Raw genomic sequence first — 15,129 nt, forward strand, 5'->3', positions numbered from 1 at the left:
GGGTAAAAGGTAGGATATTTGAATTGAATATATTTGTATATTATCCGCCTATTTGTAAATTGAAAAGTTGGAATGCTCCATTAATTAGTTAGGCTCTATAACATAACTTGTTGGGAGTATTTAAAGAACAAACCTTCCGGGTAGGTTTAGTGCGTGTCTTTGGGCACGTAGTTTCTTATTTTAGTTTGTTATTTTTGGTTGGCTCGGGGCTTAGAGCAGTGGTCTCGGGGGCACATCCGAGGTTTGGGGGGCGACTCGGCAATTGGTCGTCTTCCCAAACTTGCGGGATTTAGTGCGTAAGTACCCGGTCTTGGGCCAACTGAAGACTAGGGTTTATTTAGTTTAAATGGATGGTTTAGTTTCTTTAAATAAACCCTGATTTGTTACTTAAAAAAAAAAAAAAAAATTTTTTTTTTTTTTTGTTTGTGCGAAATATTTGATGAGCGTATGTTTTATAAGCGCGATTATTGGTAATTATGGCGACCGATGTTATTGAGACATTTTCTCAGTCTCCGTCTGAGGAATTGTTAGAGGAAATGACCAAAGAGCAATTGTTAGAGCTAGCTGCGCATTATAAAATCGAGCTAACTTATAATCAGAAAAGGTCAAAAGACGGAATTAAGCTAGTCCTTGAAACTGCGCTGTGTGATCTTAAAATCTTGAGAGGAAAATCTAAATTGCCTGATTCAGCTGCGTTGCCTGCCGTAAGTACGCCTATTCCAACTACTCTTCCGTTGTCTGCTTTAAGCACTCTTTCATTTGAGCAGCAGAAAGAGTTGTTGCTGATACAACGTGATACTGAGTGTGAGAAGCGTCGCTTGGAATGTGAGATGGTCCAAATGGAGCTACAGTTGGAGAAAAGCCGGCAAGAGTTAGAGCAACAGCGTTTAAAGATTGAAAGGCGTCGACTAGAGTTACACGAAGAAGGTAAGCCGGTGGGTGCAGGTTTTGATACTGATTCGACGAAACTGAGTGTGGCTCATAATTTACGTTTGGTACCGCCGTTTAATGAGGCTGAGGTGGAGATTTTTTTTCTTCTGTTTGAGCGAGTCGCAGCAGCGTATAAATGGAGTAATGTTGAACGCGCTATGCTGCTTCAGTGCGTTTTAACAGGTAAAGCCCAACAAGCCTATTCTACGCTATCTGATGCTAACAGCCAGAATTATGAAGCCATTAAGGCGGCGGTGTTAAAGATTAATGAGCGTGTGCCAGAGAGTTATCGGCAAAAGTTCCGTACGTTACAGCGAAAGGTGAATGAAACAAATGTTGAGTTCGTAAGAGAATTGACTGTGCAGTTTGATCGTTGGTGTACAGCGGCAGATAGTACAACAATGGATAGGCTGAGAGAGTTAATTTTATTTGAACAATACAGAAATACACTTCCCGAGATGCTAGCTACTTATGTTGCGGAACGTCAGGTTAAAACTGCTTCAGAAGCTGCACTGCTGGTGGATGACTGGGAACTTATTCATAAGCCCCGTGCTGAAAAATTCAGTGAACGTCAGGTTCATACACGGGGGAATTCTTCCGTTGTTCCTATGGGTCCAGCCAGGTGTTTTGTGAAAAAAACACTGAATGACTATGATAACTGTAACTACTGTCTGGGTAAAGGACATTGGAAGTCAAATTGTCCAGTGCTTAAGTCAAAATTTGTTAGACACGCCCATTCAGCGAAGCCTGCTGTCCTGGCTGCTTCTGTTCCTGTATTACATCAGGCTGGTACTTTGAAAGGAATACCGGTGGTGGCACCCAAGAATGTAGAGAATCACCAGCAGTTATTTGAACCATTCATTTCTAATGGTTTTGTGTCGCTTCCAGGTGGTGTTGAGAAAGTAGCAGTGAAAATTCTCCGGGACACGGGGTCATCCGAGTCGTTTATTTTGGAGTCTGTGTTGCCCTTCTCAACTGAGTCGCACACTGGTAGCTTGCTTTTGATTCGTGGCATTGGGCTTAATACATTATCCGTACCTCTGCATAAAGTTGATTTGACCTGTGAACTAGTGCATGGGGTGGTGGATCTTGGTATACGACCTATTCTACCTGTTGATGGCGTTTCACTGATCCTCGGAAATAACTTAGCCGGCGGACGCGTTTGGGTTAATCAATCGCCCTCTCTGGTTGTGACTGATACACCGTCCTGTATTGATGGTCCGGATGACAGTGCGCAGCAGTATCCGAAAGTGTTCGTCGCGTGTGCAGTGACTCGTTCTGGTGTTCAACCTAGGGCTGAAGAGAAAATCAGTGACGCTGAATCGTGTTTCGTTTTGAGTGATTATCCCATTGTGGTTTCTCGGGAAGAGTTGTCTATTGAACAGCAAAATGATGAAACATTAAAACCACAATTTGAACAGGTTGTTGACAGCACTGAAATTCGTGACAGAGCGCAAGGCTTTTTTATTGAACAGAATGTGTTACTGAGAAAGTGGTCCCCGCATGCTGTTGATGGTATGGGAGAGTCTGTCATTCAGGTTGTGATACCAGTAAAGTTTCGTTTGATAGTTTTGAAAATGGCTCACGATCAGCTCGCCGGTCATGCTGGTGTTCAGAAAACGTATGACAGAATTCTTCGCTACTTTTACTGGCCTCGTATTAAAAAGGACGTTGCCTATTTTTATTAAGACCTGTCATACGTGCCAGCTTACCGGCAAACCGAACCAGTCGTTAAAACCGGCTCCTCTGCGTCCAATTCCGCCTGTATGTCAACCGTTCGAACATCTTATTATTGATTGCGCTGGTCCTCTTCCTCGTTCGAAAGCTGGAAGTGAGTACCTGTTGACAGTCATGTGTCAAGTTACGCGTTATCCAGCTGCGTACCCATTGCGCTCGATAAATACAAAATCTATTGTGAAAGTGCTCACTCAGTTCGTGTCTATTTTTGGGTTACCGAAAATCATTCAAGCGGACCAAGGAAGTAATTTTACTTCGATGTTGTTTGCGGAGGTACTTTTCGAGCTGGGTATTAAACACAATCTGTCAACAGCGTATCACGCCCAGAGCCAAGGGGCACTCGAACGTTTTCACTCTACGTTAAAATCACTATTGAGAGCCTACTGCCTGGAAATGCAGCGGGACTGGGAAGAGGGTCTTCCGTGGTTGATGTTGGCAGCCAGAGAGGTTACGCAGCAGAGCATTGGGTTTAGCCCAAACGAGCTGGTTTTTGCACACAAAGTCCGGGGGTTATTAGCTGTCTTGCGTGATCAATGGGTTGATTCAGAACCACCGAAAAAAATTTCAGAGTACGTGCTGGGTTTTCGTCGTCGGCTTTCATTAGCTGGGGAGTTAGCTGGGAAATGTTTAAATAAAACTCAGGGGAAAATTAAAAAGTTATTTGACCGTTACACTGAAAATCGGAAGTTTAGTGTAGGAGATCAGGTCATTGCGCTTCTGCCTGTAATAGATTCCCCGTTTCAAGCCAAATATACCGGGCCATATGAGATAATACATTGCGGGGCCATGGATAATTACACGATTCTGACGCCAGACCGAAGAAAGAGATCCCAAGTCTGTCATGTAAATCTCCTTAAGCCTTATTATCAGCGAAACCGACCGGTCTCAGTGCCAGTGGCGCTTGTGGTGCTAGTGGACAGCTCCCCTCAGTCAGGTGTTTCACAGGACATGATGAGTATGCCTGTGGACGAAATAGAATCTCCTGATGACTGTGTGTTACTGGGTCGTTTAAAGAATTCTGAAACGTTGAAGAATCTGTCTTCCAATCTTAAACATTTAGACGCGACGCAAAGTCAAGAATTGATTAGTTTGCTTTCTGAGTTCCCGGAGCTGTTTTCGGATGTTCCAACCCAAACGACACAGGTGCGTCCAGTGAGGGAGAAGGTGAGAGCAATAGATGAATATCCTGTTCCGGTCACTAAAAAGGAGTTAATGAGCTTTCTGGGTCTGGTGGGTTTCTACCGCTGTTTCTGTAGGAACTTCTCTACGGTCGTTGCCCCTTTAACGGACCTATTGAAAGCTAAAGCCTTGTTCATTTGGTCTGAGTCTTGTCAGAATGCCTTTGAGGCAGTGAAATCGTTACTAACTACGATACCTGTCCTAATGGCACCTCAGCTGGAGAAAACTTTTAAGATTCAGGTAGATGCCAGTAAAGAGGGAGCAGGGGCAGTGTTAATTCAAGAGGATGATGCAGGTATTGAGCGGCCGGTTTGTTTTTTCTCGCGGAAGTTTAATAGTCATCAAAGGAACTACTCCACAATTGAAAAGGAGGCGCTTGCGTTAATTTTAGCATTACAACATTTCGAAGTGTAGGTGGGAACAGCTCAGCGGTAATAGTTTATAGTGACCATAATCCGCTTACATTTTTACATTCTCTTAAAAATCCAAATCAACGGCTGATGCGTTGGTGCCTGTTTCTTCAGCCCTTTCATTTAGATGTTAGACATTTGAAGGGCTCAGAAAATATAGTGGCCGATGCACTGTCTAGGGCACCATTGTAGAACATTTTGTGTGACGGCTGTATACTTTGTATTGTCGCCTTTGCCGTGTCTGGGTGTGTTTTGCTCCTCCTACAGGTGCGCTGCAGAGCTGAAGTAATCAGGTGGATTGGGTGCACCGGTGCACAGGTGTGCCTGTCAATAAGAGCTTCCTGTTTGGCGTCCTCATTGAGCGTTCCATTCTGTCACATCGATCCCTGGCCAGGACCGAGATGTTGATCGGCATTGCGGCGTATTGCGAGAACTTGAGAGACAGTCTTTGTTATGAAGAATGTGAAAATAAAAAGAGTATTGTAACCGCCGTAAACGTTTTCCTCCTCCTTCATTGTTGCTCCCTTATAATGGCGTAACAGAGGCGTCAAAGCTTGCGATACTCCTACATCCTTCGTCATACATCGTCAAGTGTTACTCTTTTGGTGTAAGTCGTCTTGCGTAGGCTGTCTTCCAGAAGCTAGCCAGAAGGCCTTTATTGAGCCCATGGTAACCTGTATAATGAATGCGCTTTTTTGGCTTAAAAAAAAGCCCCAACCCCCACCCATTCACTGCCATTATAAAGCTTAGAAGATCTTTTTTAATATAACTGTGATTATATTCGTCTGAAAGAAGAAAGTCATTTACACCTCAAGGGTGAGTAAATCATGGGGTAATTTTCATTTTTGGGTGAACTATCCCTTTAACTACATTAATTATTTTGGTCAATTATACAGTCAGAGATCAATCTCACCGGAGATTTTCATATTCTCCATATTCTAATATTTCTATTCTATTGTCTCTCTTCTATTAAAGTGAATTCCATGTGAAGAGATCAAACTCACCGGAGTCCAGCTGTGTGTCCATGAAGAGTGACCAGTCTATGGACACATTAGTAACATTTAAGGAAAAACACACATCAACTGATCCGAGGTACAATATTTTAGTTTGGACAGATAATAATCATGAAAAATCAGTTTAACCATTTCCTTTATTTTGAAAAATAAAACAGCAACAATTCGCTCAAAAAGATCTTCGTCAGTTTTTTTTTTTTTTTAACTTTGCTGTTTTTTTGTGTGCAAATATCTTGTATTGATCCTGCACCTTTTGGAGGGAATTTGGATGTATCTTTTCTTCCTTTTTTTTAGACAGACAGTTATAAATCAACCCTCAAAACCAGAGTATTTGTTTACATCCATGCTTTGGACCACTTATTCCAACTCACTGTAGTCACACTAGCCAAATTAATAAATTACTTTTAAAATAATACAGTGTTTATTTATTTTCACATCTATAATTCATATTGTAATCTATTATTTTAATCTTTCAGTCGTGACTCTCAACTGGTCCAAACCAGATTCAAATCAAATCTGCTGAAGAAGTTTCAGTGTCTGTATGAAGGAACAGCAAAGCAAGGAAACCCAACACTCCTGAATGAGATCTACACAGAGCTCTACATCACAGAGAGTGAAAGTGGAGAGATCAATAATGAGCATGAGGTGAGACAGATTGAGACACAGTCCAGGAGAGCAGGAACAGAGGACACACCGATCAAATGCAATGACATCTTTCGACCTTTACCTGGACAAGACAAACCCATCAGAACTGTGCTGACAAAAGGAGTCGCTGGCATTGGAAAAACAGTCTCTGTGCAGAAGTTCATTGTGGACTGGGCTGAAGGGACAGAGAATCAGAACGTCCACCTCATATTTCCACTTGCTTTCAGAGAGCTCAACTTGATGAAGGACAAAACACTCAGTCTTTCAGATGTTCTTCATGTCTTCTTCCCTGAAGCATCAGGAATGGAAATATCCAGTGAAGAATATAAAGTGTTGTTCATCTTTGATGGTCTGGATGAGTGTTGTCTGTCTCTGAACTTTAAGAGCGAAGTGAAACTGTGTGATATATCTGAATCAGCCTCAGTGGACGAGCTGCTGATGAACCTCATTGAGGGGAATCTGCTTCCCTCTGCTCTCATCTGGATCACCTCCAGACCAGCAGCAGCGGATCTCGTCCCCTCTGAGTGTGTCCATCGAGTGACAGAGGTACGAGGCTTCAGTGACACACAGAAGGAGGAATACTTCAGGAAGAGAATCAATGATCAGAGTCTGGCCAATACAATCATCACACACCTGAAGTCCTCAAGGAGCCTCCACATCATGTGCCACATCCCAGTGTTCTGCTGGATCTCAGCCGCTGTTCTAGAGAAGATGTTGAGTGAAGCAGAGAGAGGAGAGATTCCCAAGACTCTGACTCAAATGTACACACACTTCCTGATCATTCAGACCAACATCAAACATGAGAAGGACTATGAGAAGAGAGTGAAAGATGAAGACATGATTGTCAAACTGGGAAAACTGGCTTTCCAGCAGCTTGTGAAAGGCAACCTGATCTTCTATGAGGAAGACCTGAGAGAGTGTGGCATTGATGTGACAGAAGCATCAGTGTACTCAGGATTGTGCACTCAGATCTTCAGAGAGGAGTTGGGCTTATGTCAGGGGAAAGTCTTCTGCTTTGTTCATCTGAGCATCCAGGAACATCTAGCAGCTCTATATGCACACGTGTACTTTACAAACAACTGTATAAATGCAAATTGGAAGAGATTTAATCCATTGCCTGGCCTGCATCAGGGAGCTGTGGATGAGGCTTTACAGAGTAAGAATGGACATCTGGACCTTTTCCTGCGTTTCCTTCTGGGTCTCTCATTGGAGTCCAATCAGACTCTCTTACGAGACCTACTGACACAGACTGGAAGATGCTCCTACAACAAAGAGGAAACAGTTCAGATCATCAAACAGAAGATCATTGAGAATCGCTCTCCAGAGAGATCCATCAATCTGTTCCACTGTCTGAATGAACTGGGTGATGATTCACTGATGCAGGAGATCCAACGTTATCTGACATCTGGAGAAATAAGAGAAACCAAACTCTCCTCTTCACAGTGGTCAGCTCTGGTTTATGTGTTGCTGACATCAGAGCAGAAGATGGATGATTTTAATCTAAAAGAGTTTATTGGAGCACAAAATACAGCAGATGAAGTTCTTCAGAAGATGCTGCCTGTGGTTAAAGAATTCAGATCAGTTCAGTAAGTCACTCTGACAACAATCACTACACTGATAAAACATGATCACATTTATGATTTTAGCAGGTGCTTTCTAACTAAAGCAACACAAGTGGTGCATTATCTGGTACATGTGAGACACACTTACTAAAGCAGCTGAGGAGGTGTGTGTGTGTGTGTGTGTGTGTGTGTGTGTGTGTGTGTGTGTGTGTGTGTGTGTGTGTGTGTGTGTGTGTGTGTGAGAGAGAGAGAGCTGATGACTGTAGAGGTCCGTGTGTGAGACGTGATGAAGGATTGAATGTGATGTAACGAGTTAGCTCAAAGGGGAAATATGAATAATAGCTCATAACTTTTTATGATTAATTATTAATATTTGGGTCAGTTAATTGTATTAACTTGATGTAGCTAAATTAATATTACAATCAATGAATCAGTTTCTTTGGGTCTCTTTTGATTATTAATTTATTCTAAGAAAAGCGTATCTTTCGTGGCCACCAAAAAATAATTATTTCTTAGCATGTACGGCGCTTAGAGCCTGTAACAAGATCAAGATCGTAAAATGGACTTTGTTGCAAGCAGAGAATCAGAACCAAATACATATTGTGCACAAGTTTTATTAACTAAATCACAAACATAACTAAATTAAACAAACACACATACATACATACATAGGTAAAATGATGAGTGATATGGAACCGGAAGCAGGAAATGGAACTATGGAAAAGATCTATTTAACAATGACATTAACCATCAGTTTATAATTTTCAGAGCACCTCATTAAATTGATACTTTCATGGTCTGTGCAGTGGACACAATTCTTGAAGTTGTTGAAAAGAACCAAAAAGTTTTTGGTTCCGTGAGTGTCAAATGTTAAAGTTGTGATCGTTTTCTTCTCCGTTGGATGAAAAAGATATGATGAACTTGCATGGTTAGTTCGACTCTGTTCTCATGGCTAGAGTGCAGATTGTGGCCTGTCGGCTCTGGGCCGGAGAGGACACGCAGCGCAAATGGTGGCAGTTGCGATGGACTTCTTCTGCATTGAATGAAGACGTTGAACTCCTGAGGTTGTCCTTGATTCTGTTGTGGTGGAGAGAGAGTCCTCTCTCTCCGGATGAGCACATGGCTGGTTGTGAGTCGAGGCCTGCTGCCCTGGGGCCTGCTGAGGCCACGCTGGACAGCACGGCACCCTGAACGTAACGAGAAGGCCAAGAGTTGATCGTTGCCCATTCATTGATGGTAAGGTTGTAGTTTTCTTCTGAGTTGGATTGAAGAAAATACAGTCTGACTTCTTTGGGAGAGTGAAAGCAAAGCAGACGGTGGTCACAGCCTGCTGGGGCCTTTGGGCCCCGGTGTGGGGGGGTCCCCACAGACATCAACCCAGAAGAAGCAGCAGTAGAGAGCCAGAAGAAGAAAGAGGAGGGTCACTGTGAATTTGTCTCTAATAAAGCCTGAGAAAGGCCCCACCTCTCCGGGTTTGCTTGACCAATGAGAAGGGTGGAATTTCCAAGCGGGAAAATTCCTCTGTGGTTGATTTATGAATCTTTATTTTAAGCATGCTCATTTGCATGTGCAGCTGGATTGGTTTCTGATGACGAAACTAAGAAAGATTCTTGTAATACTAATATGTTGAGCAGCTATCGGCATATCATGTACACAATCATTCCGATCTTCAAAGCACCAATTTATAGAGACCAAACATGTTATATATATAATTTGGTTCTATAATAAAATACATAGTATCAAAGAGATAATTGTATCAAAAGATAATAGTATTAAAGGACACAACACAAGACAGTAAATCATTCACAAAATGTTCTGGGATGCATGTTAATTTCATGTTAATCAGTTCATCGATAAATTAATGCAGGAAAGTCTGTTCTAATGTCTGTAGGTCTTGTGGCAGAGGCCCCTGTTCACATTGCTAACAGTCATAAAACCAACTTATCTGATTGTGGTCATGGTAACTAAGACCTTCTTGCCCTGTTTGGGGGGATGGGGCCACAGATCCCAGAGTGAGTTTTAAATATCATTTGTTAAACTATAACAAATACGTGTGTCTGACTTGTCTTAGTCGTTACAGTGACGTGGATCAAAACTGACAGCAAACAGCAACAGTGTCTTTAACAGTGTTTTTTTTTCTATATATTGATGCTATTTGTCATCTAATGATGTTTATGTGGATGTTTTACTGTCTCTAGAAATCACATTTGTAGTTTACACTTTTTATTCTATGTTTACAGCTGGTTTCAGTTCACCATGTATCTTTAATCTCTACAGGTTGAAGTATTGTGGTGTTACAGATGAAGGTTGTGCTGCTCTGGCTTCAGCTCTGAGATCAAACCCCTCACACCTGAGAAAACTGAATCTGTCTGAGAATAAACTAGGAGACAGAGGAGTGAAGCTGCTCTCTGATGGACTGAAGGATCTTCACAGTAAACTGGAGATATTGTGGTAAGATTGTATATAAATATGTCAACATTAGGGGTGTAACGGTACATAAACATGACAGTTTGGTGCATACCTCGGCATTGAAGTCACGGTTTGGTACAGCAGGGGGGGAGTAAAATAAACACAATATTGCTTTCTCTTATTTTTTAATAAATGTGTCACTGTAAACTGGAGAAACTGTGGTAAGATTGTATAAATGTGTCTACATCCTCCTCTATTTTCTTCATATGGTCAATAATGAACAAAATAAACAAAAACGAGACAAAAAAAAAAATGTCTGATAGATAATTTTGTTGTTTAACCCCCTGAGGTCAGCAATCACGCCGGCGTGATCTGCTCGCTTTTTTCCTTATCAGTGCAAAAGAGACTCAAAATACTCTGTTGATTTTGATCTTACATACTCTTGTTATACATCAATCGACCCTGTTAAGTGTGTATTTTTTTGTGTATACTCACAATAAAAACAAACCGTTGTGCTTTTCGCCAAATAAAGAAAAATAAACATGATGCGAGTTCTGCCTACTCTCTGTCAGTGAAGTCCATTCTGAAACGCGTCCGAAAATGAACTGTAACTCAGCGAATACTCCGTCAAACAGGCAAACAGACACACAGGCATGAAGCTTGAATTCTCTTCTTTTAAATGAATTTTAAATGTATTTTCTATAAAAAAACAAATATTCTCAGTTTACGTAATATGTATGAAAAGAGAGAGATGTCAGTCGTTCTCTTTCAGCTCATTATGTTTTAATGTGACCCCATTACACACACACACACACACATATATATATATATATATATATATATATATATATATATATATATATATATTATGTTTTGTCAAAAATAAAGTCATCAGCTAATATGTTATTATAGTGTTTGTTCCAATGTAGGCTATATTCAAACTAATGAAACCTTAACTTTGAAATATGTATGATAAAATGTATACTTCAGTTTTTACAAAGAAAGATTACACTGGAAATATTTTTAAAATTTAAATGGTTAAAATAGCAAAAAACATATATACAAGGATAGAACAAAATCTTAAAAGGTCAATATAAGCCTTCTCTTTAAATTATTTTTATTGTGCTTTATTAGTGACACATTTGGGTAGAGAATATATTACAAAACTTGAAAATACAGTATGAGAACAATTAACTGCACAATTACTAGAAAATGTTACCTTGGGTATTATACAATTTGCAAGCACAATTTGTGAAAAAAACAACAACTGTGTTTCCAACTGTGAACCAATTTTATATTTTATATATCCATCCATCCATCCATCCATCCATCTTCTTCCGCTTATCCGGGGCCGGGTCGTGGGGGCAGCAGTCTAAGCAGAGATGCCCAGACTTCCCTCTCCCTAGACACTTCCTCCAGCTCTTCCAGGGGGACACTGAGGCGTTCCCAGGCCAGCCGGGAGACATAGTCTCTCCAGCGTGTCCTAGGTCTTCCCCGGGGTCTCCTCCCAGTGGGACGCGCCCGGAACACCTTCCCGGGAAGGCGTCCAGGAGGTATCCGGAACAGATGCCCGAGCCACCTCAGCTGACCCTCTCGATGTGGAGGAGCAGCGGCTCTACTCTGAGCTCCTCCCGAGTGACTGAGCTTCTCACCCTATCTCTAAGGGATCGCCCAGCCACCTTGCGGAGAAAGCTCATTTCGGCTGCCTGTATCCAGGATCTTGTCCTTTCGGTCATGACCCACAGCTCATGACCATAGGTGAGAGTAGGAACGTAGATTGACCGGTAAATCGAGAGCTTCACCTTGCGGCTCAGCTCTTTCTTCACCACGACAGACCGGTACATCGACCGCATTACTGCAGAAGCTGCACCGATCCGTCTGTCAATCTCCCGTTCCATCCTTCCCTCACTCGTGAACAAAACCCCAAGATACTTAAACTCCTCCACTTGAGGCAGGAACTCTCCACCAACCTGAAGTGGGCAAGCCACCCTTTTCCGACTGAGGACCATGGCCTCGGATTTGGAGGTGCTGATTCTCATCCCAGCCGCTTCACACTCTGCAAACCGTCCCAGTGCATGCTGAAGGTCCTGGTTTGATGAGGCCAACACGACAACATCATCCGCAAAGAGCAGAGACGAAATCGTGTTGTCACCAAACCTGACACCCTCCGGCCCCTGGCTGCGCCTAGAAATTCTGTCCATAAAAATTATGAACAGAACCGGCGACAAAGGGCAGGCCTGCCGGAGTCCAACATGCACCGGGAACAAGTCTGACTTACTTACCGGCAATGCGAACCAAGCTCCTGCTTCGGTCGTACAGGGACCGGACAGTCCTTAGCAAAGGACCCCGGACCCCATACTCCCGGAGCACCCTCCACAGGCCGCCGCGAGGGACACAGTCGAATGCCTTCTCCAAATCCACAAAGCACATGTGGACTGGTTTGGCAAACTCCCATGAACCCTCCAGCACCCTGTAGAGGGTATAGAGCTGGTCCAGTGTTCCACGGCCTGGACGAAAACCACACGGTTCCTCCTGAATCCGAGGTTCTACTATCGGCCGTATTCTCCTCTCCAGTACCCTGGCATAGACTCTCCCAGGGAGGCTGAGAAGTGTGATCCCCCTGTAGTTGGAACACACCCTCCAGTCCCCCTTCTTAAAAAGAGGGACCACCACCCCGGTCTGCCATCCCAGAGGCACTGTCCCCGACCGCCATGCGATGCTGCAGAGGCGTGTCAGCCAAGACAGCCCCACAACATCCAGAGACTTGAGGTACTCAGGGCAGATCTCATCCACCCCCGGTGCCTTGCCACTGAGGAGTTTCTTGACTACCTCTGTGACTTCAGCTTGGGTGATGGACGAGTCCACCTCTGAGCCCTCAGCCTCTGCTTCCTCAATGGAAGACGTGACGGCGGGATTGAGGAGATCCTCGAAGTATTCCTTCCACCGTCCAACGACATCCCCAGTTGAGGTCAACAGCTCCCCACCTCTACTGTAGACAGCGTTGGTAGGGCACTGCTTCCCTCTCCTGAGGCGCCGGACGGTTTACCAGAATCTCTTCGAGGCCAGCCGATAGTCCTTCTCCATGGCCTCACCGAACTCCTCCCAGGCCCGAGTTTTTGCCTCCACAACCACCTGGGCTGCAGTTCGCTTTGCCTGCCGGTACCCATCAGCTGCCTCAGGAGTCCCACAAGCCAACCAGGCCTGATAGGACTCCTTCTTCAGCTTGACGCCATCCTTTATTTCCGTAGTCCACCACCGGGTTCGGGGATTGACGCCTCGACAGGCACCGGAGACCTTACGGCCACAGCTCCGAGCGGCCGCTTCGACAATGGAGGTGGAGAACATGGTCCACTCGGACTCCATATCTCCAGCCTCCCTCGGGATCTGGTCGAAGCTCCGCCGGAGGTGGGAGTTGAGGAGACTCTGCCAAACGTTCCCAGCAGACCCTTACAGTACGCTTGGGTCTGCCGAGTCTGTCCAGCTTCCTCCCCCGCCATTGGATCCAACTCACCACCAGGTGGTGATCAGTTGACAGCTCCGCCCCTCTCTTTACCCGAGTGTCCAAGACATACGGCCGCAGGTCAGATGAAACGACCACAAAGTCGATCATCGACCTACGACCTAGGGTGTCCTGGTGCCACGTGCATTGATGGACACCCTTATGCTTGAACATGGTGTTCGTTATGGACAAACTGTAACTAGCACAGAAGTCCAATAACTGAACACCGCTCGGGTTCTGATCGTGGGGCCGTTCCTCCCAATCACGCCCCTCCAGGTGTCACTGTCGTTGCCCACATGGGCATTGAAGTCCCCCAGTAGAACGACGGAGTCCCCAGTCGGAGCACTTTCCAGCACCCCTCCCAGAGGGCCCGTAGGCACACATGACAGTGAGAGACCTATCCCTGACCTGTAGGCGCAGGGAAACGACCCTCTCGTTCACCGGGGTAAACTCCAACACATGGCGGCTGAGCTGGGGGGCTATAAGCAAACCCACACCAGCCCGCCGCCTCTCACCATGGGCAACTCCAGAGTGGTGAAGAGTCCATCCTCTCTCAAGGAGTGTGGTTCCAGAGCCCAAGCTGTGCGTAGAGGTGATCCCGACTATCTCTAGTCAGAACCTCTCAACCTCACGCACAATCTCAGGCTCCTTCCCCGCCAGCGAGGTGACATCGGGTTGTCGAGGCCTCCGCCTTCGACTGCCACCCGATCCTCTCAGCACCGGCCCCTTACGGTCCCTCCTTCAGGTGGTGAGCCCACGGGAAGGCGGCCCCACGTCGCTTCTTCGGGCTGAGCCCGGCCGGACCCCGTGGGGAGAGGCCCGGCCACCAGGTGCTCGCATACGAGCCCCAACCCCGGGCCTGGCTCCAGGGTGGGGCCCCGGCTGCGCAATACCTGGCGACGTCACGGTCCTCGATTTAATGTCACTCATAAGGGTTTTTTGAACCACTCTTAGTCTGACTCGTCGCCTAGGACCTGTTTGCCTTGGGAGACCCTACCAGGGGCATATAGCCCCGGACAACATAGCTCTTAGGGTCATTCGGGTACTCAAACCCCTCCACCACGTTAAGGTGGCAGTTCAAGGAGGGGTATTATATATATATATATATATATATAATACCCCTCCTTGAACTGCCACTCAGTGACACACCTGAATGAAAGGCTAATTATGCGGTCGTTGTCTTCTCAGGTGTGAACCACTCAATATTCATGATCATTTACGCCCACTCGCATATTGCCTTTCCAAACAAAAAGTGTCTTACAAAATTTAAATCAATGTATTGTTTTATGTGAATGATTAGGCAGGATGATTTTCACATCATTTTGAAGAAAAAACCCTAGGCAACACAATGCATTATTCAAAAGTCTTGTTGACACATATTTAGTATGTGTTTTGTGGCCTTATTTCAGGCCTTTGTTTTTTCAATAACCATCAGGGACGTCGTTAGGCCTATTTTAGGGGGGGCTGAAGCTACCCCAAAATGTTCCTAAGCCCCCCTAAATGATAATAAGAACAACAATAACAATTCGATTTATCAATAACCGTATCCTCATTCATATTTAGACGCAACAAATGATATATATCCAGCTACAAAAAAATAGCCGAAAAGTCGGAAGTTGGACAGAAGTACAAAGAGTCGAGCTGCCAACTCTCACGCGTTCACCACACTTTTCACACGCTCTCACGCCACACATCCATTTTCTCACGCACAGAAAAATCGCGAAGCAAAGAGGACACGGAGACCG

At 44.6% G+C, this 15,129-nt stretch overlaps 1 protein-coding gene across 1 annotated transcript in view; it reads left to right on the forward strand.

Moving 5' to 3' along the window:
- Positions 1-830: 830 nt before the first annotated feature.
- Positions 831-15,129, forward strand: part of LOC307174523 (NACHT, LRR and PYD domains-containing protein 3-like) — a gene marked incomplete at its 5' end in the record, with an annotated part of 54,587 nt that continues 40,288 nt past the window's right edge. Inside the window, 7 exons of the mRNA XM_079898386.1 lie at positions 831-927; positions 1,819-1,920; positions 3,557-4,141; positions 4,575-4,677; positions 5,232-5,348; positions 5,746-7,500; positions 9,754-9,927. Coding sequence (XP_079754512.1) covers positions 831-927; positions 1,819-1,920; positions 3,557-4,141; positions 4,575-4,677; positions 5,232-5,348; positions 5,746-7,500; positions 9,754-9,927 — 2,933 coding nt within the window. The remainder of the gene's footprint in view (positions 928-1,818; positions 1,921-3,556; positions 4,142-4,574; positions 4,678-5,231; positions 5,349-5,745; positions 7,501-9,753; positions 9,928-15,129) is intronic.

This window comes from Squalius cephalus, assembly GCF_949319135.1.
Source record: "Squalius cephalus genome assembly, chromosome: 17".
Taxonomy (NCBI): domain Eukaryota; kingdom Metazoa; phylum Chordata; class Actinopteri; order Cypriniformes; family Leuciscidae; genus Squalius; species Squalius cephalus.